At 42.8% G+C, this 27,702-nt stretch overlaps 1 protein-coding gene across 1 annotated transcript in view; it reads left to right on the top strand.

Annotated features, from left to right (window-relative positions):
* Positions 1-26,521, top strand: part of LOC139416457 (forkhead box protein J3-like) — a 54,811-nt gene extending 28,290 nt beyond the window's left edge. Inside the window, exons 5-12 of the mRNA XM_071165073.1 lie at positions 2,216-2,317; positions 5,550-5,672; positions 13,459-13,657; positions 15,625-15,957; positions 16,938-17,039; positions 18,756-18,959; positions 21,215-21,316; positions 21,667-26,521. Of these exons, the coding sequence (XP_071021174.1) occupies positions 2,216-2,317; positions 5,550-5,672; positions 13,459-13,657; positions 15,625-15,957; positions 16,938-17,039; positions 18,756-18,959; positions 21,215-21,316; positions 21,667-21,779 (1,278 nt within the window). The 3' untranslated portion in view covers positions 21,780-26,521. The remainder of the gene's footprint in view (positions 1-2,215; positions 2,318-5,549; positions 5,673-13,458; positions 13,658-15,624; positions 15,958-16,937; positions 17,040-18,755; positions 18,960-21,214; positions 21,317-21,666) is intronic.
* Positions 26,522-27,702: the final 1,181 nt, after the last annotated feature.

Here is a 27,702-nt window from a genome sequence, read left to right as displayed (position 1 = left end):
CATAAGTATTCAGACCCTTTACTCAGTACTTTGTTGGAGCACCTTTGGCCGCGATTACAGCCTTGAGTCTTCTTGGGTATGATGCTTGGCACATCTGTGTTTGGGGATTTTATCCCAATTTTCTCTGCAAATCCTCTCAATCTCTGTCAGGTTGGATGGGGAGCGTCGCTGCACAGCTATTTATAGGTCTCTCCAGAAATGTTCGATCCAGTTCAGGTCCGGGCCCTGGATGGACGACTCAAGGACATTCAGACTTGTCCCGAGCCAATCCTGCGTTGTCTTGGCTGTGTGCTTAGGGTTGTTGACCTGTTGGAAAGTGAACCGTCGCCCCAGTCTGAAGTCCTGAGTGCTCTGAAGCAGGTTTTCATCAAAGATCTCTCTGTATTTTGCTCTGTTATTTTTTCCCTCAACCTGACTGGTCTCCCAGGTCTCACATGCTTCACCGTAGGGATGGTGCCAGTGGCATTCAGGCCAAAGAGTTCACTCTTGGTTTCATCAGACCAGATAATCTTCATTCTCATGGTCTGAGAGTCTTAAGGTGGCTTTTGGTAAACTCCAAACAGAGGAGTGGCTTCCATCTGGCCACTACCATAAAGGCCTGATTGGTAGAGTGCTGCAGAGATGGTAGTCCTGCTGGAAGGTTTTCCAATCTCCACAGAGGAACTCTGGAGCTCTGTCAGAGTGACCATCAGCATCTTGGTCTCTCCCTGACCAAGGACCTTCTCCCCCAATTGCTCAATTTGGCAAGGTGGCCAGCTCTAGGAAGAGTCTTGGTGGTTCCAAAGTTCTTCCATTTTAGAATGATGGAGGCCACTGTGTTCTTGGGGACCTTCAATGCTGCAGACATTTTTAGGCTACTCTTCCCCAGATCTGTGCCTTGACACTATCCTGTCATGGAGCTCTTCGAACAATTCCTTCGACCTCATGGCTTTTGTTTTGCTCTGACATGCACTGTCAACTGTGGGACCTTGTATAGACAGGTGTGTGCCTTCCCAAATCATGTCCAATCAATTGAATGTACCACAGGTGGACTCCAATCAAGTTGTAGAAACATCTCAAGGATGATCAATGGAAACAGGATGCACCTTGGCTCAATTTCGAGTCTCATAGCAAAGTGTCTGAATACTTGTGTAATAAGGTATTTCTGTTTGTGATGCACATATCATAGCCATTGTTTGTCTGTAAGGTGAGTAGTCCATCTAACTGTTCTTCTGTGGTATATAAAGTGGTCAAATAGCAAGTAAAATGTTGTTAGGGCCGAGGCACCAACTATTCTTTCTTGTAGGCATACAGGAGGACTAATTCATATCTCCTCATACACTCTTGAATCAAGCCATTCTTCCCAAATACACAGACCTCTGTCATGGATCTTGCAACTCTCTCCCCTCTTTTGGAGTTTATCATAAATTAAAGTTGCATTGTTGCAAACCAATCCTCTTTCAGTAAGCAGTTTTGGGAGCCAGGCAAGTGAGGGTAGACAAAATGGTGAAAGATACATTTTGTGTCTGTAATAATTATTAATATTATGTTATGGTTTACTGTAGACTATACCAGCTCAATATTATATGCTATCTATCCCATCAATGTTCTGTGGAGCAGTGGTGTAAAGTACTTAAGTAAAAATACTTAAGTACTTTACAGTTTTTGGGGTTATCTGTACTTTACTATTTATATTTTTGACAAGTTTTACTTCGATACATTCCTAAAGAAAATAATGTACTTTTTATTCCATACATTTCCCTGACAACCAAAAGTACTTGTTATATTTTGAATGCTTAGCAGGACAGGAAAATTGTCAAATTCACACTTATCAAGAGAACATCCCTAGTCATCCTTACTTCCGCTGATCTGGCGGACTCACTAAACACACATGCTTTGTTTGTAAATTATGTCTGAGTGTTGGAGTGTTCCCCTGGCTAAAAAACAAGAAAATAGTGCGGTCTCGTTTACTTTATGTAAGGGATTTTAAATGATTTATACTTTTACTTTTGATATTTAAGTATATTTTAGCAATTACATTTGATATTTAAAACCAAATATTTTTACTCAAATTGTATTTTACTGGTTGACTTTCACTTGAGTAATTTTCTATTAAGTTATCTTTACTTTTACTCAAGTATGACAATTGGGTACTTTTTCCACCACTGCTGTAGAGAGAGACCAAGAGACAGCCCTCTCCCATCCCTCCCTTATATTACTCTGTCCTATTCTCCAGGCCTCCACCCCCTACAGCCTGGAATCGGAGTCCCTGCGAATGGACTGTATCATGTACGGAGATGCCTCTCCCACTCTGGCAATCAACACTGTGACTAACAAGGTAGTTGTCTGTCGTAATGACATGCAAACCCATACACCTCTGGGGCAATATTGTAACACTGGTCATCTTTGTTCAAGGTAGTGATATTAATGGCGCCCATCTTTATTACCGAAGTCAACGTATGCTGGTACGAAGAACTACCTTAAAATAGGCAAAAAATAGGTTTCCAGTTGGCACATTGTGGGCGAGGAGAGAATCTCTATAGTCGTAATAGCCTACTATTTTCCTCCTCCTGGTAGCGCTCCACTTTTTCCTTTGATACCAACGGTGAGGAAAAGGGGTAGGGAAAATGGAGAATGAGCTGTTTGCCAAATACATTTTCCCAAATTGTATGTGTAAGTCAAGCACATGTGTTATTTTGTAGTTAGCTCCTTAGCTACGTCGTCATTACGACGAAGGTAGTTAGCTACAGCGTTTAGTCAACTAAGCAAGAACACTTTGTTGCCCGCACATGCTTTGATCTCCACAGCGGTAGTAGGCGCAAGTGCATTGACGAGCAAGGAAACGTCCGGTGTTGCGTAAATGGAAACAGACAAGGCATACAGAGATGTTACGCTAATACCGTCCTTCACAGAAAGTTATGATAAACTATTACAGTAGTAGGCCTATGTTAATTAACCCCCTAGGGTCGATTGACGATCTAATTAACATTTTTTTTTAAATCCCCATTAAATGCTGTCTGTTTGTGCTAGAGATATATATGTTTTTTTTTTATATATATACAGGATTTGAGTCCCTGGCGGCGTAGTGTGTTACTGATGGTAGGCTTTGTTACTTTGGTCCCAGCTCTCTGCAGGTCATTCACTAGGTCCCCCCGTGTGGTTCTAGGATTGTTGCTCACCATTCTTGTGATAATTTTGACCCCACGGGGTGAGATCTTGCGTGGAGCCCCAGATCGAGGGAGATTATCAGTGGTCTTGTATGTCTTCCATTTCCTAATAATTGCTCCCACAGTTGATTTCTTCAAACCAAGCTGCTTACCTATTGCAGATTCAGTCTTCCCAGCCTGGTGCAGGTCTACAATTTTGTTTCTGGTGTCCTTTGACAACTCTTTGGTCTTGGCCATAGTGGAGTTTGGAGTGTGACTGTTTGAGGTTGTGGACAGGTGTCTTTTATACTGATAACAACTTCAAACAGGTGCTATTAATACAGGTAACGAGTGGAGGACAGAGGTCTGTGAGAGCCAGAAATCTTGCTTGTTTGTAGGTGACCAAACACTTATTTATTATCCTACAATGTGATTTTCTGGATTTTTTTTCTCATTTTGTCTGTCATAGTTGAAGTGTACCTATGATGAAAATTACAGGCCTCTCATCTTTTTAAGTGGGAGAACTTGCACAATTGGTGGCTGACTAAATACTTTTTGCCCCACTGTATATGGGCTGCGTCGCAATCTATGTCGTTAGTGTCGGCCTTCCGCACCTGCGTTGTCAGTCCAAGAGACATCCCTAAAATTGCTCTTCTCAGGAAAACATTTGTAGCGGGCGAACTGTTAGGCCTACACGTTGGTTTTCTCTGTTTGTTCCACGAACCCTACAAGCCCCACGGGACTCGTTTGAAGTTGTTTCCACTGATGTGCCAACTTCTGTCTGGTGCATCAAACCGTTTGGGCAACAAACTAATATGACCCCACTATGGAAAGGGGAGACTCACGAACACGATGGTGTTCTACGACAGATACAAGCGTCACGGAACTCGTCTTAAGGTAACCCGGTACCGGTTTAAAAAGTGAAGGGAAGTATGGAAGTAGTTTTGTGCCAGCAAAAAAATGGGATTAAATATGTCAATTTTTGTGGGGATAATTTATTAGCCTTCTTATCTTCTAGATATAGGAACGACACTTCAAAACCTTATTCCTTATTGTTTCATTTTTGAATGTCTGTTTTGCCATTTATGATTGTGTTATTCAATGCATTTCTATGGGCTATAGCAGTAAAGGCCAAATTCAATATTTGATCAATGAATTATACCTACAGGGGTCCTAAAATTCAAATTCAAATACCTAAATGATCCATGGTATGACCATCTTAAAATAATCCCATATGTTCGCTTCGTAGAACCCCTCCCCAAAGGCCTTTTAAGGGTTAATCAGTTCACGATCTGTATCTAAATGTCAACAGTAGGCTGCTAATGATGTGATAATAGTTAGTTTACCAATGACAACAAGGCATGTTGAATAAATGGTAGCCTAGTAGTCAGACCTAACTTGATGCATTATGTCAGGGATGGAGATCTGAAACAAGCTCATATAGGCCTAGTTCAGTTGTTTCATATTCCAAATAGCCTACTGTAAACTAGACTACTACATCCAGTGCATCCAGTAATTGAATTAGTCAGAATTTTCTCCCCAAACAAAATGAAGACAGTTTACTTTTTCACTAGACTATCCACATTAAGACACCTATTAATTAGAATAATCATTACCCCTAAGTTTAACTTAGAAACATTTGAAAGTTTCATAGAGACCACCTCAATTTAATGTAGAATCAAACAGAATACTTCTGTGTTGGCTACATTGTTTGCTATAATTTCAATGGATACTTAGGGACTTCCCCAGAGTCAGATGATGTCTCTGCATGTAGTGTGAAAGAAGTTGCTAACTAGCGCTAGAGAAATTGCTAACTAGCTTTAGTGCAATGACTGGAAATAGCATGCTAGCAGATACCCATAGACTTCCAGTCATTGTGCTAACGCTAGTTAGAATTGGCTCGCAAAACTACCTCTATCTTCCTTCATACTGTACACAGAGACATACAAATGGTATCCATGTGTTCATCTGACTCTGGGAAGTAGATAAATCCCTAAGTATCCCTTTTAGACTCTAGGTTTTTAGAAATGGCATTTACAGGTTTTTCAAATGCAAAATGCTCCAACCTCCTGAGGGGGGAGTTGACTAACCATCTCCGTACCTCCCCCTACCCAACCTTAGACCAGCACCACTTTGTCAGAAAATCCTAGGGAGAACCCTGATTTGTACATTTAAATGTATTTCTAGTTCGCTACTGAAGAGCAGAAAATTACCACGTACCCATAAGTCTTCTGCCAACATCAATATTAGGCCAAAAAAAGTGCATTTGCCTTTGATTTGAGCAGTGTGGGTGCCCCCGCCGCGCTGAAGTGGTACTCATAACAATTCTTCAAACTTGGCAGGTCTGTTATTCCAGCAAGTGATATAAACATTGGCCATCTTTGTTCCAGTTGGGGATATTAACAACCACCATCTTTGTTCCAGGTAGTGTTGTACAAGACTGAGCAGGAGGACAGCGACAGCCCCAGGAGCAGCCTCAATAACAGCCTCTCTGACCAGAGCCTGGCCTCAGTCAACCTCAACAGCATCGTGCACAGCTACACGCCGGTACGTCACGCACCTCACTTAATAACACCGCTAACGCTGCCGCAACAGGACGTTTCATGTCCAACGGCTTGAGGAGAACGAAAGCTATACTAAGACTGTGACCCATGGGGCTCTTTATTCCCTTTTATATTGCTACTTTTAACCAGGACCCATATGACTCTGGTCAAGAGTAATGCACTATATGTAATAGGGTGCTATTTGGGGCAGAGAATAAGTGTTGTGTCAAATGGTAGAGATAGGGAACATCTAAACCTGACTGCCTATATAGATTTGAGTGATCTTTGCTTGAAAAATTATATTTATTTTATTTGTCATTCAAAATCTTAGTGGGAATCTGCCATTGTTGCTATTGGTCGACCTTTACTGCTGTACACGACTTCAGTCTTGGATCAGAGTGGACTTTTCCCAGCCAGTGTTTGCTTCAGTGGTTATTGGGGCAATGCTGCTCATGTGTGTAGTAGGATGTCCCTTGGGGGTTATTTTAGATCATCATACTACATGGTGTCAGAAGTGGTTTTAAAATTCACGTAAACGTGAAGGACGTACCAAGTAAATCATACATTCAGGCTGTTTCAAAGCAGGGAGGGAACAGTGCTGGAGATAAAACTGCGCATATCATTATTGTGCTAGCTAACGAGCAAGGACTAAGTTACTGCTAAGCAACATGTTGCAAGAGGAAGAAGCTGGCGGGATTTCAGGGTTTGCGACTCCAAGTTCAACGGGCTCTGGCGCAAACACGGACAGGCCAGTGGCTAGGTGCTGACGGATTTCGCATTAGTCCCCCGGAGAATTTTGTTTGTATGGACATTCAAAACTGGCCGAAATGGATCAGGCGCTTTGAAAGGTAGAGGGTAGCATCAGGCTTAAACGTGAAAAATGAGGCATTTCAAGTTAATACACTGATCTACTCTATGGGTGATGAAGCCGAGGATATATATTAAATGCTTCAACGTTGACCGAGGAAGAGAAACTTAACTACAATGTCGTTAAAGACTGTTTTGAAAGAGCTATGTTTAAAATGCGCAAACAGGAGCAGGGTGAAACCACTGACAGTTTTATCACAGCTGTTCACAAACTAGCAGAACATTGTCAGTTTGGCGCGCTCAGGGAAGAGCTGATCCGAGATCGGATTGTAGTCGGAATAAGAAATATATCACTTTCTGAAAAGTTACAGTTGGATTCCCAGCTTACCTTGTCCAAAGCTGTAAACCAGGTTAGGCAGAGTGAGACAGTAAAAAGACAGCAGACGATTCTGCGCGACAGCAGCTCCTTGCAGAACGAAGAGAGTGGGGAAATACATGCATTTTCATACAGAGCTAAAACAACGGAGGGGAACACAGAACAGAGACAGACGTGGAGAAAACAATCACAGACAGCACCAGTAGCTAGTTCAAGTGTTTTTCGCAAATGTGGGAAATCCCCTTTCCACAGATGGAAAGATTGCCCAGCAAAGGATGCGGAATGCAGGACATGTCACAGGAGAGGAGACTTTTCAGCTGTCTGTCGATTAAAGCAAATGCATGAGGTTTCAGAGTAGGTACAGCAGGACAGCATCTTTCTGGGAGAAGTAAAGGGAAACAATACTGGCTGGCATTCAGACATTAAACTCAATGAGGAGGTTGTGTCATTTAAACTAGACACTGGGGCAGCAGTGACAACTATCCCAACTAGGCTGTATAGCTATAGCAGAGATGGCCCTTTGCTTTCTACAAACAAAAAACTGTATGGGCCCAGTAATAACATTTTACCAGTGGTAGGGCACTTGGTGATTAAACTGGAGAGTAAAGACAAAAGTGCCATCCACCCTGTCTTCGTCATTGACTCTCTAGCCAGACCGTTGCTGGGGCTGCCAGCAATTGAAGCATTGCAACTCATTGAGAGAGTGAGCGAACTGGAGGACCCAGGTGAGGTTTTCAAAAATAAATTCCCAAAAGTGTTTTTTGGTCTAGGAAGGATAGAAGGTGACTACAAAATCCACTTGAAAGAGGATGCTGTCCCCTATGCCCTTACCACCCCCTGCCGGGTGCCTATCCCTTTATTGGCCAGAGTAAAGGAAGAGTTGGGGAGGATGGAAGAAACTGGGGCGGTGTCTAAAATAGAGAGTCCCACAGACTGGTGTGCAGGGATGGTAGTGGTGCCAAAAGCCAATGGGGAAATAAGGATCTGTGTGGACATGACTAAATTGAATGAGGCACTCTGCAGAGAGAGACACATCTTACCATCTGTTGAGTAGTCACTGGCTCATTTGGATGGCTCACAAGTCTTCACAAAGCTGGATACCCGCTCAGTTTTCTGGCAGATACCGCTGTCATCAGAGAATAGGACACTCACAACGTTTATAACACCGTTTGGCTGTTACTGTTTTGCCATTTGGAATCGCTTCCGGTCCTGAGCATTTCCAAAGACGCATGTCCCAGCTGTTGGATGGGCTGAGTGGCGTCATAGTCCACGCGGACGATGTGCTCGTGTGCGGAAGGGACAGGGCAGAACATGATGTAAGGCTCACAGCAGTTCTGACCCGACTCCAGAAGACTGGCCTGACACTCAATGAAAAATGCACTTTTGCACAATCAGAGGTCTTGTTCTTGGGACACAAAATCAGTGCAGCTGGAATAGAGCCGGACCCAGAGAAGATCAGCGCCATCACAGATATGCCCAGACCCCAGAATGTTGCTGAAGTCAGGACCTTCTTAGGCATGGCCACACATGTGGGTAAGTTCCTCCCACAGTTCTCAGATACAACCAAACTTCTGAGAGTCTTACTAGCCAAAGAGAATGACTGGTCATGGGGTCACATGCAACAGGTAGCGTTTGACAAAATCAAAGGAGATCTGGCCTCACAGAGAGTGCTGGCCCAGTACCGTCCCCACGCTAAGACAAAAGTATCAGCAGATGCATCATCCTTTGAGCTAGGGGCGGTCCTCACACAGATGCAGGACAACATGGAGTGGCGTCCAATAGCATACATCTCCCGAAGCTTATCCGACACAGAGCAAATATATGCTCAATTGGAGAAGGAGGCGTTGGCTATCACATGGGCATGTGAAAGGTTCAGCCAATACCTTATTGGCCTGCAGTTTACAGCAGAGACTGATCACAAGCCACTGTTGGCTCTGTTAGGGACAAAAGCACTGGATGACTTGCCTCCCAGAGTTCTGCGCTTCTGCCTCAGATTACTGAGGTTCACCTACAAGATGGTGTATGTGCCAGGGAAGGCACTGACCACAGCAGATGCACTCTCCAGGGCCCCAATTAAACATCCATTATCAGAGGAGGAGCAATGTCTAGAGGGTGAGGTACAGGTGTCCATTAATGCAATAAGGGACAGTCTACCTGCATCTCAGACCAAACTGCAGCAGATTGCAGAGGAGCAACAACGAGACCACATCTGCCAACAGATAGTACAGCAGTGCAAAAAGGGATGGCCCAGGCAGGAGGAACTGCCTCAACTGCTGAAGCCCTATTGGGTGCACCAACGTGACTTCCACTGTAATGGAGACCTTCTCATGAAAGGACAACAGATAGTTATTTGCAAATAAATACCTATGATGAAAATTACAGGCCTCTCTCAACTTTTTAAGTGGGAGAACTTGCACAATTGGTGGATGATTAAATACTTTTTTGCCCCACTGTATGTAGGACATGCGAGGGTTAGGTTAATAAACAGGCTGGAGCTAGAAACTCGTTGTCGCGTGTCCTTATTTTAGATCAAACTACAATGTGAGGCTGTGTTATTGTTTGTGTCTGAGGCCACAGCTGTGTAACACAGTCACTACTCACACACAGCCCCTTAACTATTCCAGGTCTACCACAAACACTGTGGAAATACCTGGAGTAGGGTGGTGTGCATGAACACACTACTGAGGCGAGGGTTAAATTCGTACCTAAAGGGTTGTTTCTTTGGGGAATTAAGGGGTAGAGTAGAAACAAAACTGAACATTTGCTTTGTAAGAGCCTGTGTCTTACTGTTCATCACAGGGCATTTGGTTTGTTATCCAGTGGAAACTAGAAACCACCTGTTTTCTCAACCTAATCCTTACCGGGCACCTAGGATTGCCACAAACGGTTTATTTAAACCAAGGCACTCCTGTGGCGTTGTAGCGTCTACTTTTTCATGGTCTGTAGTGTCGGCCAAAGCAAAGAACCCCAAAGACTTAGTCCACTATGTGCTATGGTCAAATGTGGGTGCAGTGTGGGAACCAATACGGGCCTTTGTGACTGTGAGTAGACAATGTGGTCCTAACTGAATTCTATGCTTTAGTATCATTGGAAGAAAGTGCTAAAATGGACATAGAAAGGTATCTGCTAAAATAAAGGAAACACCAACATAAGTCTTAATTGGGTGTTTGGCAACGACAAGCCAGAACAGCTTCAATGCACTTTGGCATAGATTCTACAAGTGTCTGGAACTCTGTTGGAAGGATGTGACACCATTCTTCCATGACAAATTCCATAATTTGGTGTTTTGTTATGATGGTAGAAAATGCTTTTTCCGGCGCCGCTTCAGAATCTCAAATAAGTGTTCAATTTGGTTGAGATCTGGTGACTGAGACAGCCGTGACATATGGTTTACATTGTTTTCATGCTCATCAAACCACTCAGTGACCACTCGTGTCCATTGTCATCCTATGGGGGCATAGCCATGGTAGTCAAAATAATGGCCTGCCCAGCATTTTTATAAATGACCCTAAACACGATGGGATGTTAATTGCTTAATTAACTCCGGAACCAAACCTGCGTGGAAGGACCTAAACTCAACAAAAAAAGAAACGTCCTCTCACTGTCAACTGCGTTTACAGCAGTTGCTGTTGCCGTCCTGTACTTGTCCCGCAGGTGTGATGTTCGGATCTACCGATTCTGTGCAGGTGTTGTTACACGTGGTCTGCCACTACGAGGACGATCAGCTGTCCTTCCTGTCTCCCTGTAGCTCTGTCTTAGGCGTCTCACAGTACGGACATTGCAATTTATTGCCCTGGTCACATCTGCAGTCCTCATGCCTCCTTGCAGCATGCCTAAGGCACGTTCATGCAGAGGAGCAGACACCATTTGTTTTTGTTTTCAGAGTCAGTAGAGAAAGGCCTCTTTTAGTGTCCTAACTTAGTTTTCATAACTGTGACCTTAATTGCCCACCGTCTGTAAGCTGTTAGTGTCTTAACGACCATTCCAGAGGTGAATGTTCATTAATTGTTTATGGTTCATGGTTCATGGGAAACGGTGTTTAAACCCTTTACAATGAAGAGCTGTGAAGTTATTTTTACCAATTATCTTTGAAAGACAGGGTCCTGAAAAGGGGCCATTTCTTTTTTTGCTGAGTTTATATACTTTATATCCCTCATTTACTCAAGTGTTTCCATTTTTTTGTCAGTTACCTATAGTTGGACATATTTTTGGGGTAGATGAGGCAACTGTTTGTCATTTGTTTATCAATCACCCCCTCCCCCCCCCCGCACCTGCATTATACAAAAGGTCAACACAATTTCATCAAATTAATCTATCTTTTCTCGAGGCCATCCTCTGTTTTCCTCCCATCCCCTCATCCCTCGTTCCAGGGGTAATCCCCAGACCTAATTTACGGCCAGTCATGTGGGATCAGGGTTAGTTCTGCTTCGTTAGTCCACCCAGGTGACGCCTCCTCATTGAAGGTGATTACTCCTGGCGTCTCCTGCTGAAGTCTCAAGTGCCAGCACTGCCAAGATCGCTGGATAGAAAGGCCACGTTGGCAGGGATGAATGTGTCGCTTTCAGTTGGATCAACTTCAGGGAGGTGCCACGCCGATTGGACTTCTAATTGTATATTTGAGGCCAATGCACATGGCAGAGCCACAATTAGGATGGTGAAAGGGTGAAAATATTATACATGCAGGGCCTTCAGAAAGTATTTACACCTCTTGACTTTGTCCACATTTTGTTGTATTATAGCCTGAATTTAAAATGGATTACATCTAGATCTCCTACTGGCCTACACATACTACCCCAGAATGTCAGTGGAATTATGTTAATAAAAAATGAAAAGCTGAAATGTCTTGAGTCAATAAGTAATCAACCCCTTTGTTATGGCAAGCCTAAATACGTTCAGGAGTAAAAACGTGCTTAACAAGTCACATAATAAGTTGCATGTGCTCATTCTGTGTGCAATAATAGTGTTTGACATTATTTTTTAAATGACTACCTCATATCTGTACACCACACATACAAGTATCTACAAGGTTCCTCTATCGAGCAGTGAATTTCAAACACAGATTCAACCACAAAGACCAGGGAGGTTTTCCAATGCCTCGCAAAGAAGGGCACCTATTGGTAGATAAAAACAATTTTTTTTAAAGCTGACATTGAATATCCCTTTAATCATGGTGAAGTTATACACTTTGTATGGCGTATCACTACACCCAATCAATACCAAGATACAAGCGTCGCTCCTAACTCAGTTGCCAGATAGGAAGGAAACCACTCAGGTATTTCACCATGAGGCCAATGGTGACTTTAAAACAGTTACAGAGTTTACTGGCTGTGATAGGAGAACATTGAGGATGAATCAACACCGTTGTAGATACTCCATAGTACTGACTTAATTGACAGAGTGAAAAGAATGAAGCCTGTATAGAATAAAATGTTCCAAAACATGCATCCTGTTTGCAACAAGGCACTAAAGTAAGTCTGCAAAGAACATGGCAATGCAATTAAAACTTTGTATTTAGGACATAAGTTCTGTTTGGGGCAAATCCAATGCAACACATTACTGAGTACCACTCTGCATATTTTCAAGCATAGTGGAGGCAGCATCATGTTATGGGTATGCTTGTAATCGTTAAGGACTGGGGAGTTTTTCAGGATAAAAAATATGGAATCAAGCTAAGCACAAGTAAAATCTGACAGGAAAACCTGGTTCAGTCTGTTTCCACCAGACACTGAGAGATGAATGAACCTTTCTGCAGGACAATAACCTGAGAAACAAGGCCAAATCTACACTGAAGTTGCTTGCCAAGAAGACAGGGAATGTTCCTGAATGTTCTAGTTACAGTTTTGACTTAAATCAAACATCTATGGCAAGACCTGAAAATGGTTGTCTAGCAATGATCCACAACCAATTTGTCAGAGCTTGAACAATTTTGCCAAGAATAATGGGCAAATGTTGCACAATCCAGGTGTGGAACGCTCTTAGAGACTCACCTCAAGACTCACAGCTGTAATCACTGCTAAAGGTGCTTCTACAAAGTATTGACTCAAGGGTGTGAATAATGTAAATTAGTTATTATCTGTATTTCATTTTCAATACATTTACAAAAAACATGTTTTCACCTTGTCATTATGGGTTATTGTTTGTATATGGGTGATTTTAAAAAATAACAACAGAAAAAAACAATTTAATCCAGACTATAATTCAACAAAATGTGGAAAAAGTCAAGGGGTATGAATACTTTCTGAAGGCACTGTAAATGATGGACTTTATAGAAGTAGAATAACTGTATTGTATAAACCACTGTAGTGTTATGTGTTATTCCCTCAGTAAATTGCCTTGAAGGTAATTAGGGCAGAATCCTAACATGAGAATTTTCGTAACGCAAAAAATGTTGTTGGTTGTCGTGGTCTCCGAAAGAGGTGCTGGCTTAGTATAGATACAATCGGCCTGGGCTCTCGGGTTAGAAGGGGGACTGACCAGCAGAAGACAGGGATATAGAAAACATGTTCACTACCATGCCTTAAACAGGCACAGTGTGGATACCTCAAGTTAGCATCCAGCCTTTTTAACCAAAGTAATGAAAATACCCTTTGCCTCTCTCTCTCTGTAGGTCAGTAGTCACTCAGAACCCTCCTCCCAGTCTCTGAGTTTAAAGCTGCATCCTCCCCCTCCACTTCCTCCTCCTCCCCAGCCCCAGTACAACGTGGCCGAGGGGGACAAGCAGCTCCTCTTCTCCGACTTCGAGGACCTCAGTGCCTCCTTCCGCAGCCTCTACAAGTCTGTCTTTGAGCAGTCCTTCAGCCAGCATGGTGAGTCATGGGCAGAAGCACTCTGATGCAGACCTGGGTTCATATAATGTTTTGTTTTCTATCAAAATACTTTGGGGCATTTGATTGAGCCTGCCTGTAGTCACGCTGCCGTTTGCAGCAGGCTAGCTAAATCGAACACAGCTGAAGTATTTGAAAGAAAACAAGCTCCCGTCATACCCGGTTGATGAGAGAACAGAGGAAGAGCTGCATGGGGAACACAAGTGGGAATGTAACATGCTTTTTCTACTGATTATTTTACTGGTTAGCTAAAAGCACACACCACAACATCATGGCGATCTCCTACACCAAAGTTTGGATGGTTAATTACGTTAACCAGTAATACAATTATTTCTTTGTATTCCTCTATTGAACTCGCATAAACAAATAATCAATTGTGCTAAAGATCTAAAATCTTTGCGTCACTTAGTCAAACGAGCCAGGCAATCAAGGGGAATTCTCAGAAAAAAATAAACATTGTATTCACACATGATTGGAGCAAAGTGCAGCGGCTGTGTGACTAACTTTGATACTTGCTAATTAGATTGTGAAGCTTCTCGCTAATTGCTTCCTGTAGCTTCCTATTGGGTCAACAGGGCCTCTTCCTGCTTGTTATACCATCCACCTTCTCTAACCCCAGACATGGATGCGCTCTGTCGGTCTGCTGCTTGAAATCAATTATTTAATGACAGTTTCTTTTTATTGTTCAAAAAATATTGTACAAGGAGGAGCAAACAAGCTGAATTGTGTACAATGAAATATAAAAACGTAAGAAATATACATCACTACGAGAATAAATAACAATGACAAAGCCTAGGGCATTGAAAGTCAATGGCTATGATTGCTGCTTTTTAGCAGGTGTACCATGGCTGGAGTGGCACTGTAAGCATAGCACTTAATCCCACAGTGTATGAGGTCCCAGCACCTCTTTTATGAGTTGGCAGTTTTTTGTACTCCCACCATACAGTATGGGCAAAGTTTTCGTCATGCAAAACCCCCACAACTCTAGCCTAGTTAAATAATTGCCTCCATATAGCGTACATTGTTATATGTATATTTAAAAGTTAGAAATTAAATCACGCTGCCATATTATAGTGATGTTTACGGGTATTTTTTGCATCAATCTGTGCTCTCCTGCATTGTGAAAATGCCATCCTACAATATGTGTTACATTCTATTTCTATGGCCCCCACAGCCTAGGCAAAGTGAAGCTCAATGCCTTGCATGCTTGGGGCTCCTGTGGCATAGCGGTCTAAGGCACTGCATCTCAGTGCAAGAGGCGTCACTACAGTCCCTGGTTCGAATCCAGGCTGTATCACATCTGGCCGTGATTGGGTGGCGCACAATTGGCCCAGCGTTGTCTGGGTTTGGCCGGGGTAGGCCATCAATGTAAATAAGAATTTGTTCTTAACTGACTTGCCTAGTTAAATAAAGGATAAAGAAAAAAATATATATATATATATATTTTTTAAATGCTTCTACCAAAGGAATGGCGTCAGTAGTCATTGCCTTTGAGGGGCTGAAATGCTGTGAGTCACCCAAGCAGCCAAGCTCCTCACCCTCCCTAGAAAACCAAAGCGTGTCTAAACCACATGGACTGACTCAGTCAGGGTGCATCTCAATAGACTAAAGTGGCTTCTCCTCTCCCGTCTCCTTTCCTTCATCTGTGTTGTGAAAGACTGATGAAAGCCTGCCAGTGCAAATGAAGGTGAATGACACTTTAGACTATTGAAATGCACCCTCGGAGCTTCAGTGAGGATTCCTGATGTGGTAAGGCAGATATCAGTTTAAATAACACACATGCATCAAGAGAGTCAAATTCATCAAAACCATCAGAATGAAATCCCTCCAGGTTGAGAAAACATCTCTGTATCAATAGCAGTCGCATGCTGCACTGTAGTGGCATAGGTGTAGTGCTTCTAACCTTTCCTGTCCTGTCTGTCTGTCTGTGATTGTGGTTGGCCCTGCAGGTCTCATGGGTATGCCCAGCGAATCGAGCCAGCAGCCACGGACGTTGTGCTCCTACCAGCACTCCCCTGGCCGGGGCAGCAGCAGGGGCATCAACGCCCACAACCACCAACATGCACACAACCACGGTCACCGCCATAATCACCACCCGCCCCACTCGCAGCACCTCTCTCCCCACGCCACACACAACCAACACCAACCTCATCAACACACTCAGCACAGGCAGCACTCACAGCACCCTCAACACCGCCAGCACCCCAACAGTGGGCAGCAGCAGTCACAGCACCTCCAGAGCCATACTGGCCAGCCAGCACAGATGCCCTGCACCAACACTGGTAAGACCCACTAGTGTACTGTCTGAGACAAAACGCACCTAAACAATGGATGGCCGAGTGCCTCTGACTAGAATATCGTCTGTCATTTTCTGTTAATTTCCCGACGATTCCACATGCTGAAACCGCACAAACAGCAACCGCTCGGCGACACCCAGCAGGCGGTCACTTTAACACACTGCGGCGACAACAAACGATAGGACGGCCACCCGCTGCTTTTAGCCATTCGTTGTGGTGGTGTGTCTGAAGCTTAAGGCAGGACTCGGGTTCAGCTGCTATCCATAAATACTACTCCCTACATGCTCAGCAAGGACTCATGGATTGCATTGTATTAGCTATGTAGTTTGTTTTCCCACTACTCCTCAAAGCGTGTTACACCGTGTGAAGCAGACTTAAACTCATAGAGACAGGCATTTCTGAACCTCGCCGAGGTCTCTCATTTGCCTGGGCTACTCTTTGTTTTTCCTGTGTCTCTGCACTGGGCTCTAGGCTCAGAGAAAAGCCCTGTACAAATAGACGCTGCATTATCTAGGTTATTTCCCTCTCCACAGCGCCTGGGATGAATGAAAGCAATCCCCTGTCTTTGATCCACAGCTTCAAATGTGTTGCCGTTTGTGGTTTAAGGCAGAAAATCATTCCTCTTCACTAACGTCTGTGACTTGAATTTACTCTGTGAAAAAAATGACATCTTGTGGTCAAAAGCGTCACTGCATCCTACTCTGTTGATTGCAGCACTGTGCTCTTGTGTCAATGTTTCCCTAATCGTGTTCCCGGGCTAACAAGACTAATTTCTCCTACCGTTACTTAGTTGTGCCTTCCTCCCTAGCACTGACCCTGCCTCGCTCTATTGCCCACTCCCCCTACCTAAAATAATTGTTTTTTAGGTTTGTTTCAATAGAATTATTAGATGCCTAATTGGTTTTGGGGCACTGGTGCTACACCAGGAAGAAGTCTAGGGGGAAAACTTCTGTGTGTCTGTGCAGGTCTGTCAGCCGACTGGTACCCCAACTTGGACTGGCTGAAGGAGAGCTGTCGCATCGCCGGCAGCTACAACTGGGCTGACGTGGACCTCTCTCCATTCCAAGGTAAGAAGAAGGAATACGGACCAAACCACTGACGGACCAAACCACTGATTACACGCACACATACACATTAGGTTGAAGAGGCTGGAGCAGTGGGAGCCACAACAGTGTTGTTCCTTGCACAACAGCAGGTGAGGTTATCTTTCTTGGATTTGTCACTAACAACACTCTAGTAGTCGGCTCAAATCCCATCAGATTTTCTTCCAGGATTTGAACCGGAAACCTTCTGGTAGCAAGCCCACCCCTCTAACCTCTAGGCCGCCAAAACCACCGACTAGCATATCCTAAATGTAAAAAATGGTGGTAACGTCACGTGTATAATGCTATTATAAAACCTTCTGTCACAATCATCTTCTAGCTCCTTATTGTAGCCTTATTACTGAATTTAAATACATTTTATGCGTTCATCATTATGCACAGGTTATTCATTTGGAAATTATACTGAAATGTACAAAAATGTCACTTACCGTCAAATAATTTTTCTTGCGAGTCCCTTTGACACAAAACTCTTTCATGACATAGAATGACCAGGTGAATCCAGGTGACAGCTATGACCCCTTAATGTCACCTGTTAAGTCCACTTCAATCAGTGTAGATGAAGGGGAGGAGACAGGTTAAAGAAGGATTTTTAAGCCTTGAGATAATTGAGGCATGGATTGTGTATGTGTGCCATTCAGAGGGTGAATGGGCAAGACAAAAGATGTACGTGCTTTTGAACAGGGTATGGTAGTAGGTGCCAGGCTCACCGGTTTGTGTCAAGAGCTGCAACGTTTCTTGGTTTTTCAACTCTCAACAGTTTCCTGTGTCTATCAAGAATGGGCCAACACCCAAAGGACATCCAGCCAAATTGACAACAACTGTGGGAAGCATTGGAGTCAACATAGGCCAGCATTCCTGTGGAGGATGCAATTCAATATTAGGAAGGTGCTCTTAATGTTTTGTATGCAAAAGTGACATCACAATATGTTAGACCCTATGTGTAGGTTGTAAGTCACTTTGGATACAGAGCATCTGTTAAATGGATGTAGCCCAATGTCAATGATAGCTTCCGAGGTAGAAACGGCCTATCCTAGGATGCATATGAAATGGCACCTTATTACCAATGAAGTGCACTATATGCATCTGAAATGGCACCCTATTCCCAATGTAGTGCACTACTTTTTGACCAGAGGCCCCTAGTCAAAAGTAGTGGACAACGTAGGGAACAGGGTTGCAGCGGTAACTGCAGCCCTAGTCTCTAGTCTGCTTGGCCACTGCCTCAGTGTGAATAATCTAATTATCCCTGGCTGTGGAGCACTCTTATCAGGGTCATTGCACAAAGCTGCACATCTATTTATGATTGATGACAGTGCTGAATGTTTAGATGCAACTCGCCCCCACAGCACTTGACCTCCTTCACAGTCGAGCAGCAATGGTGGAACCCAATCCTCCTTCTACCCTAATTAGCATACTGCTTTCATCCATCTTGTGTTTTCAGTAGGGTTGCAGAAATACGTTAACTTTCCCAAAATTCCCAGGTTTTCCAGAAATTCCAGCTGGAGTATGTTTGAATTTCCTGCTTTTTCCCTCCTGTTTCTTGAAATCTTCTGGGAAAGTTACCATAATTTTTGCAACACCAGTTTTCAGACCAGTACAGGTGAGGGAAAAGAAGACTAGAACAAGAGGAAGGCACCTAGGACTAGTGAAACTAAAATGACCCCGTCTGTGTGTGTCTGACAGGACTAAAGGAAAGTATGAGGCAGGCGGAGCTGAACAACTGGTCCCTGGACCCGGCCCAGATAGCCGACCTGTGCTCCTCCATCAACCAGTTCTTCACCCGCACTGGGGTCATCCCACCACAAGGCCCATTGCAACCTCAGCCACCCCCGTCTGCCTGTCACGGCCCCATGCACACCAGCAAGCCCAGTCAGCACATCAACACAGGTCAGTGGCCAGTAGGATGGAGTTGCCCCTCTAGAGACTGGTCTAAAGTCAGTTGTTAACAATGGTTATGCTTAGGCTTCGAGGATGGATGGAATCCTGATCCTAGGTCTGTGCCTAAGCGCAGTCTCTACCGTGCCTCCCATATAGATCTGAAAGGGTTTGATTGATTTAAGCCAAACTTCCTTTACTGATCTAATCAGGTAGGCTATAGATCAGTGGAGTTCAATTCAAATGTTATTTGTCACATGCTTTGTAAACAACAGGTGTCAACGAACAGTGAAATGCTTGCTTCCAACAATGAAGAGAGAAAAAAAGAGAAATAAAAGAAGACTATAATAACAGAAGGAATAAATACACCATGAGTAACGATAACTTGGCTATATACACAGGGTACCAGTACCGAGTTGATCAGCAGGGGTACGAGGTAATTAAGATAGATACAGTGCCTTCGGAAAGTATTCAGACCCTTGACTTTTTCAACATTTTGTTACATTACAGCCTTAATCTAAAATGTATTAAATAGTTAATTCCCCATCAATAATCTACACACAATACACCAATAATGACAAAGCAAAAACAATTTTTTTGACATTTTTGCAAATTTATAAAAAAATGTAAAACTGATATTACATTTACATAAGTATTCAGACCCTTTACTCAGTACTTTATTAAACCACCTTTGGCAGCGATTACAGCATAGATTCTTCTTGGGTATGACGTTACAAGCTTGGCACACCTGTATTTGGGGAGTTTCTCCCATTCTTCTCTGCAGATCCTCTCAAGCTCTTTCAGGTTGGATGGGGATCATTGCTGCACAGCTATTTTCAGGTCTCTCCTGCGTTGTCTTGGCTGTGTGCTTACGGTCGTTCTCCTGTTGGAAGGTGAATCTCTACTCCAGAGGTCCTGAGCCCTCTGGAACAGGTTTTCATCAAGGATCTCTCAGCCTTTTTTAAATTTGATTTATTTTACCTTTATTTAACTCAGCAAGTCTGTTAAGAACAAATGCTTATTTTCAATGACGGCTTAGGAACAGTGGGTTAACTGCCTGTTCAGGGGCAGAACGACAGACTTTTTACCTTGTCAGCTCGGGGATTCAATCTTGCAACTTTTCAGTTACTAGTCTAACTCTCTAACCACTAGGCTACCTTTGCTCCGTTCATCTTTGCCTCAATCCTGACTAGTCTCCCAGTCCCCTGCCACTGAAAAGCATCCCCACAGCATGATGCTGCCACCACCATGCTTCACTGTAGGGATGGTGCCAGGTTTCCTACAAACGTGCTGCTTGGCATTCATGCCAAATAGTTCAATCTTGGTTTCATCAGACAAGAGAATCTGGTTTCTCATGGTCTGAGAGTCCTTTAGGTGCCTTTTGGCAAACTCCCAAGTGGGCTGTAATGTGCCTTTTATTAAGGAGAGGGATTTTGGCTTTTGTCTGGCCACTCTACCATAAAGGCCTGATTGGTGGAGTGCTGCAGAGATGGTTGTCCTTCTGGATGGTTTTCCCATCTCCACAGAGGAACTCTGAAGCTCTGTCAGAGTGACCATCAGGTTCTTGGTCACCTCCCTAACCAAGGCCCTTCTCGCCCGATTGCTCAGTTTGGTCTGGCGGCCAGCTCTAAGAAGAGTCTTGGTGGTTCCAAACCTCTTCCATTTAAGAATGATGGAGGCCACTGTGTTCTTGGACCTTCATTGCTGCAGAATTCTTTTTTGGTACCCTTCCCCAGATCTGTGCCTCGACGCAATCCCGTCTCGGAGCTCTAAGCACAATTCCTTCGACCACATGGCTTGGTTTTTGCTCTGACATGCACTGTCAACTGTTGGACCTTATATACTGTAGACAGGTGTGTGCCTTTCCAAATCATGTCCAATCAATTGAAGTTACCACAGGTGGACTCCAATCAAGTTGTAGAAACATCTCAAGGATGATCAATGGAAACAGGATGCACCTGAGCTCTATTTCGAGTCTCAAAGCAAGGGTCTGAATACTTATGTAAATATTTCTAAAATCCTGTTTTCACTTTGTCATGATAGGGTATTGTGTGTAGATTGCTGAGGATTTTTTATTTATTGAATCAATTTTAGAATAAGGCTGTAACGTAACAAAATGTAAAGGGGTCTGAATACTTTCCTAAGCACTATACTGTCTGTAACAGGACAGATGATAAATGGGAGCATCCGTGTGTGATGAGTCAAAAGAGTTAGTGTAGGTAACTGAATGACTGTTGCTTCCTGTTGGTTGTCTTCATCTCCTATAGGTAATCCGTATATGGACTCCAGACAGAACATGTCTTCAATGATGGGACCCCCGGGTTACCCCCACATGACCCCCATGAGCACCGCATGCTCCACGATGACAGGTACTAATGCTAACTACTCGCCCCCTCGTGTGTGTGTGTGTGTGTGTGTGTGTGTGTGTGTGTGTGTGTGTGTGTGTGTGTGTGTGTGTGTGTGTGTGTGTGTGTGTGTGTGTGTGTGTGTGTGTGTGTGTGTGTGTGTGTGTGTGTGTGTGTGTACACATTATTCTTAGTAATGTCATGTAGTATTGTAATGTAATAATGGTGCATTTGTATAATGCACAATGTTTTGTTTGATGTCATTTTGGACCCCAGGAAGAGTCTTGGCAATAGCTAATGGGGATCCTGCTAAAATAATAGTACTGTTTATATGTCTGCGTACAGCTGCCTTACACTTTTACCTCAATCTTCAGGGCACCATGGCCAGATGAACCAGCAGCACATGATGCCGCCTGGGCACTACCAGATGAGGAGGCTGCCTACCGAAGACATCCAGGACGACTTTGACTGGGACTCCATCGTTTAGAACTGCCCCAAGGAGAGGAAGAGAGAGGGATAGGGAAAGAGGATCAGAAGAGTGGAAGAGGATTGGGACCGGCCACATGCCCTTTAGAGAAAGAGAGACATTACAGAAGAGGAGTGTCAATCACCTGATTTTGGTCTTTTTATACAAGAGTGTCGAGTGACTTTGAAGACAATCAAATGTAGAGGGAGACTAGTCAACGTTTACCACTGGACAAGTTATGGTCATTTTGTCTGAAAAAAAATTACATTTGGAACGGTCTCGTCTCAATGTTCCAAGTGCCAACAGGTTTAGAAGTCGCCATAAATTGTGACAAGCAATGGTGAAGTATTTTGTTTAATACATGCTTCGATTCTCGTTTCTTTCCACTGAAGACTCAAAGTGGAAAGTAGTGTTTTGTGTTTTCCGACAGCTTTTTTTCAAGACACGTCCACCTGCCACTGAACTGAAAGGACTGGGCGTGGATGAAAAAGATAGTGCCATTATACGTCGGAACAAACAACCGGCATCATGCCAATTAGTCCACACAGTATTGTGACTTTTCCTCCCCGTAGCACCACTCCCCTATCTGGCAGAAGAAATCCACAGAATTATATTTGCGCCACTTCCAAGAAATACAGGTAGTTAGGAATGTGACAATAGGGGTAGACTAGATAAGAATGCTCATGCTAATAAGGGAATGACATTAGGGTGCGGTGGCTTTCGAAGACAACAAGTGTCCTATCTCTTTGACTGACTCAGATGCCATCTTGTTGGTGTAGGCTTATATTGCAGAGAGAAGTGACCGTATGTTGACAGAGGAGAAATCACATTATACCACACCTGGGTTCAAATGCTATTTGAAATCTTTCCCGCCTTGAGTGCGAGATTAATGGGGTTTGCACTTTTGAGATGTTTCTATTGGTTAAAAAAAGTCTTAATCAAGCACAGCTGAATTTTTTTGCAATTCAAAATTCAAAAAAAATATTTTGTACTTTTTACCCCTTTTTCTCCCCAATTTCGTGATATCCAATTGGTAGTTAGTCTTGTCCCATCGCTGCAACTCCCGTACGGACTCGGGAGAGGCAAAGTTTGAGAGCCATGCGTCCTCCGAAACATGACCATGCCAAGCCGCACTGCTTCTTGACAATGCCCGCTTAACCCGGAAGCCAGCGGCATCAATGTGTCGGAGGAAACCTCATACAACTGACAACCGAAGTCAGCGTGCATGTGCTCGGCCCGCCACAAGGAGTCGCTAGAGTGTGATGGGACAAGAACATCCCGGGGCAGCCAAGCCCTCCCCTAACCCGGACAACGCTGGGCCAGTTGTGCGCCGCCTCACGGGTCTCCCGGTCGCGGACGGCTGCGACACAGCCTGGGATCGAACCTGGGTCTTTAGTGTAGCCACTCGGGAGACCTTTGAAATTATTTCTCATAGTATTTGCATTGCACACTTAAATTTCTATTTGAAATCTATGTAACTTGCTTTAACATTCAATGGTTTGATGAGAACAAAAATCTTCCAGTGTAACAACTTTCGTGTTTAGTACTTCGCCACTTTCTTAACTCTGTGATCATGAAAAAATGGTGGTGCTGGGCCAATGTTATGTATGTATCTCCTGTTAATCCCTATCTGGTATTGTTGTGGTGTCTACAGTTCTTTTGTTCTCGCTATCTCTGTTTTTTTTCTGAGTGTGTGTGTGCGTGCGTGTCTGTGCGTGTGTGAGTGCATGCGCCTATGTGTGATAGCGCACGTGTGTGTTAGCGTTCATCAGGACTGTCCTGTTAGAAAGTCCATGGTACCAAGTCCTCAGGGTCCCTGTTTCCTCTTTTTTTATTTCTGAATAACCCCTATTTGTTTTTGTACGTTACTGGAAGGTCAAATGGGTTTGTGTCTCGTTTACTGTACCTGTTGGCAGGTGTTTCGACCACTGTGGTCGAAATATGCGCCTAATGTACCACATTATAATCTACAGTGCCTTCAGAAAGTATTCACACCCATTGACGTATTCCACATTTTGTGTTACAGCCTGAATTCAAAATGAAGTCTATAGGTTTTTTTCTCACCCATTCTACACACAATACCCGACAATGACAGAGTGAACACATGTTTTTAGAATTGTTTGCAAATTTATTGAAAATGAAATACAGAAATATCTCATTTACATTAGTATTCACACCCCTGAGTCAATACTTTGTAGACTCACCTTTGGCAGCGATTGTGAGTCTTTCTGGGTAAGTCTCTAAGAGCTTTCCGCACCTGGATTGTGCAACATTTGCCCACTATCATTGTTAGACAACAATTTCCAGGTCTTGCCATAGATTTTCAAGCAGATCTAAGTCAAAACTATAACTCGGCCAAATTCACTGTTTTCTTGGTAATTAACTCCAGTGTAGATTTCACCTTGTGTTTTAGGTTATTGTCCTCCTGAAAGGTGAATTAATCTCCCAGTGTCTGGTGGAAAGCAGACTGAACCAGATTTTCCTGTGCTTAGCTCTATTCTGTTTCTTATTTTTAAACTGGCAAAACTCCCCAGTCCTTAACAATTACAAGCATACCCACAACATGATGCAGCCACCACTATGCTTGAAAATATGGAGAGTGGTACTCAGTAATGTGTTGTATTGGATTTGCCCCAAATATAGTACTTTGTTTTCAGGACAAAAACTGAATTGCTTTGCCACATTTTTTTTGCAGTATTACTTTAGTGCCTTGTTGCAAATGGGATGCATGTTTTGGAATATTTTCGTCTGTACAGGCTTCCTTCTCTTCACTTAGGTTATTATTGTGTAGTAAGCACAATGTAATTGATCCATCCTCCGTTTTCTATTATCACAGCCATTAAACTCTGTAATGGTTTTAAAGTCACCATTGGCCTCATGGTGAAATCCCTGAGCGGTTTCCTTCCTCTCCAGCAACTGAGTTAGGAAGGACGCCTGTATTTTTGTAGTGACTGGGTGTATTGATGCACCATCCAAAGTATAATTAAAAACGTCACCATGCTCAAAGGGATATTCATTGTCTGCTTTCAAAAAAATGCCCCATCTACCAATAGGTGTCCCCTGTGATGAATTGGGAAAACCTCCCTGGGCTTTGTTTGAGATTCACTGCTTAACTAAGGGACCTTACAGATAACTATGTGTGGGTATAGAGATGTGGTAGTCATTCAAAAATCATGTCAAACACTATTATTGCACACAATGAGTCCATGCAACTTATTATATGACTTAAGCACATTTTTACTCCTGAACTTATTTAGCCTTGTCATAACAAAGGGGTTGAATACATATTGACTCAAGACATTTCAGATTTTGAAAACCTAATTCCACTTTGGTATCGTGTGTAGGCCAGTAACACAAACATCTCAATTAAATCCATTTTACATTCAGGCTGTATCACAACAGAATGTGGGAATTGTCAAGGGGTGTGAATACTTTCTGAAGTTACTGTAAATTTAAGTGAAATGCTGTGGATTTAGGACTTAAGAAGTCTCTTGTACCAGGTGAATTCGGCTGGTGAATAAGAATACTAGAACTTGACTTTAGTTGAGGGTTAGATTCATTTGGCCTGTCTCTTGCAAAAAGAAAGTGGCCTGTTATCCTGTTCACTAAATGACCACTGGGCTAGAGTCGGTTACAGATTGGCTACATTCCGATTCTCTACCCTTCTACCGACGTGTGCAATCGTGCACTCGCCCCTAATAGCTTTAAAAGGAATCAACTGGTGTGAGGAAAATGGTGGAAACTCTTCCAGCCATGCTTGCACCAATCCAAGGCTTTTAATCGAGGAGGAGTGATTGAGTGAACATTGCTGGAGAAGGGTACCCACTGGGAACACGCTGGTTGAATCAATGTTGTTTCCACATTTCGATGAAATTAGGTTTGAACCTTCGTGGAAGACGTTGAATTGACATCTGTATTCAGTGGGGTAGAGAATCGTAATGCAGCCATTGACTCTTAAAACACTCTTGACCCCTCAAAACACAGGTCAAATCCAGTCATGGGCATTGGATGGGGACACAATGATTCCAAGGTGCCTCGTCATAGGGTGGGAGAGGGTAAGCAGTTTTTGCACATTGCTGGACAATGTGGTATGGTAGCATCAATCAAATGGTTGGACTGCTAGGTCTAACCTCCCCCTTAATTGAATCATAAAAAGAGCTCAGTGAGGGAAAGAGATAATGGTAGATAATGCAGGATAAATAAGGAATGAACAGACAAACTTATCAAATTAACTGCATTTGAACTGCGTTACTTACATTTGTCATTGTGTACAAGTGTGTTTTTTCCTCTCGCTATCCCGTTAGTATACCTACAATTACAGAATTGAAATCGTATCCATTCAACAATGTAAATCAGTATTTAACAAATATATACTGTAATGATGATGATGATTTTGAAACGGGACCCTAAAGTGCTCTTGTGTCTTTGAATACACTTACTCAGCTGAGTCACAAGGTTTCAGACAGCATTTCATTGAAGAAGAATGATTAGCATATACAGTATATTGTATGTCTGTGTTATTGTGCTTACTGTAAATACTGTATGTCATTTCAATCATCCCTTTACCCTTCAGCAATGGGACTCATGAATGAGAGAAAGTGGAGAGAGGGAAAGTATTTCAGTATTCCTCCAAGAGAAACACAGTATGTATATACCTATATACTGTAAATATCATATGTGATCAAATGCATTGGCTTTTTGTGTGACGCTTCCGTGTACTGCAGTCCAATATAATTGTTTCAATGTTTATTAAAATGTCAAGTGAACCTTTTTTTCTTCATTTACTTCCATGTTGTTCTTTGTAGAAAGTGATAAAAATGTGCTACACAAGATACTTGGGTGCTACAGTTACATAAATTCATGTTTTCCCTTGTATTTTCTTCCTGCTCCTCCTGCCCTTTCTCTCTTGAGCTGACAAAATGTTGACAACTGGGTCGTTCCATTAATTCGGTGCCTTTTGGGAAGTGTAACTTGGTACATTTTAACATTGTCATGAATAGCATGTTCAACTTCATAAATAACATGTTTTCCTAGCTCAGGAGGTTAAGTTTTTAAAAAGAAATACTATAGTAAGTGCCTAATAAGTATCAAATAAAGTAACAGGGTTGATAATTTAATCTTAAATCAGATATGAATCCCCTTGTGACAGGGGGAATAGAGCTTGTTGTGTGGAACAGAGCGTGGCAATTGAATGCAAGTTTCACAAGAACCACAAAACACCAGATTATTGCCCAAAATAATAAATCCAGCTCACCTACTTTTACACTGTGAAATATTAATATTTTAAAACAAATACTTTAACCATATTAAAACGAGAGTTTAGTTCACGTAACAGGTTTGACCTTAAAATGAGGGACAGACGTAAATGAATCACTAATCACATGAAATAAATAATATTCTTCAGAAATTACTTTTGTCAAAGTAGCAAAATAACTAGGGCTTTACAATGACGGTGAAACTTGGATGCGTTTTTGGATGAAGTGGGTTGAAATCTTCCGAGAAGTGACACGGTTGACAGAGGGACATGTCAAAATGGTGAATTTTGGCAGTTTAGCAAGCCTTTATTCATATAAAAAAAAATGGATTTATTGAATTATCCATGTGGTTTATATTAAAATACACTTAATTTAATATAACAGGCTTTTAAAGCGCAATATTGGTGCACAATGTCTACTTAAAACATCAAAGGGACACATCAAAGAGAACGACCTAAATATTATCTTGTTTCCTCAATTTCTAATCTTTACACTTCATGCTTATTTTTGTCCAACAGATGTCGCTAGTGTGCAAAACTAGAGTTTGTTGCGCTCTACTGTATTCAATATAAACTCTTTGGACCACCTTGCTCGAACGTGTTAAAGTCACACTGTTCTACCTGAATTTACTGTTCTTTTTTCATTGTCAAAACATGTTCAAACCAAGTGGAAGCAACTCTCTGTCAGCA

Source organism: Oncorhynchus clarkii, chromosome 9 (genome assembly GCF_045791955.1).
Source record: "Oncorhynchus clarkii lewisi isolate Uvic-CL-2024 chromosome 9, UVic_Ocla_1.0, whole genome shotgun sequence".
Lineage (NCBI taxonomy): Eukaryota > Metazoa > Chordata > Actinopteri > Salmoniformes > Salmonidae > Oncorhynchus > Oncorhynchus clarkii.
This window is presented reverse-complemented; position numbering and strand designations above follow the sequence as displayed.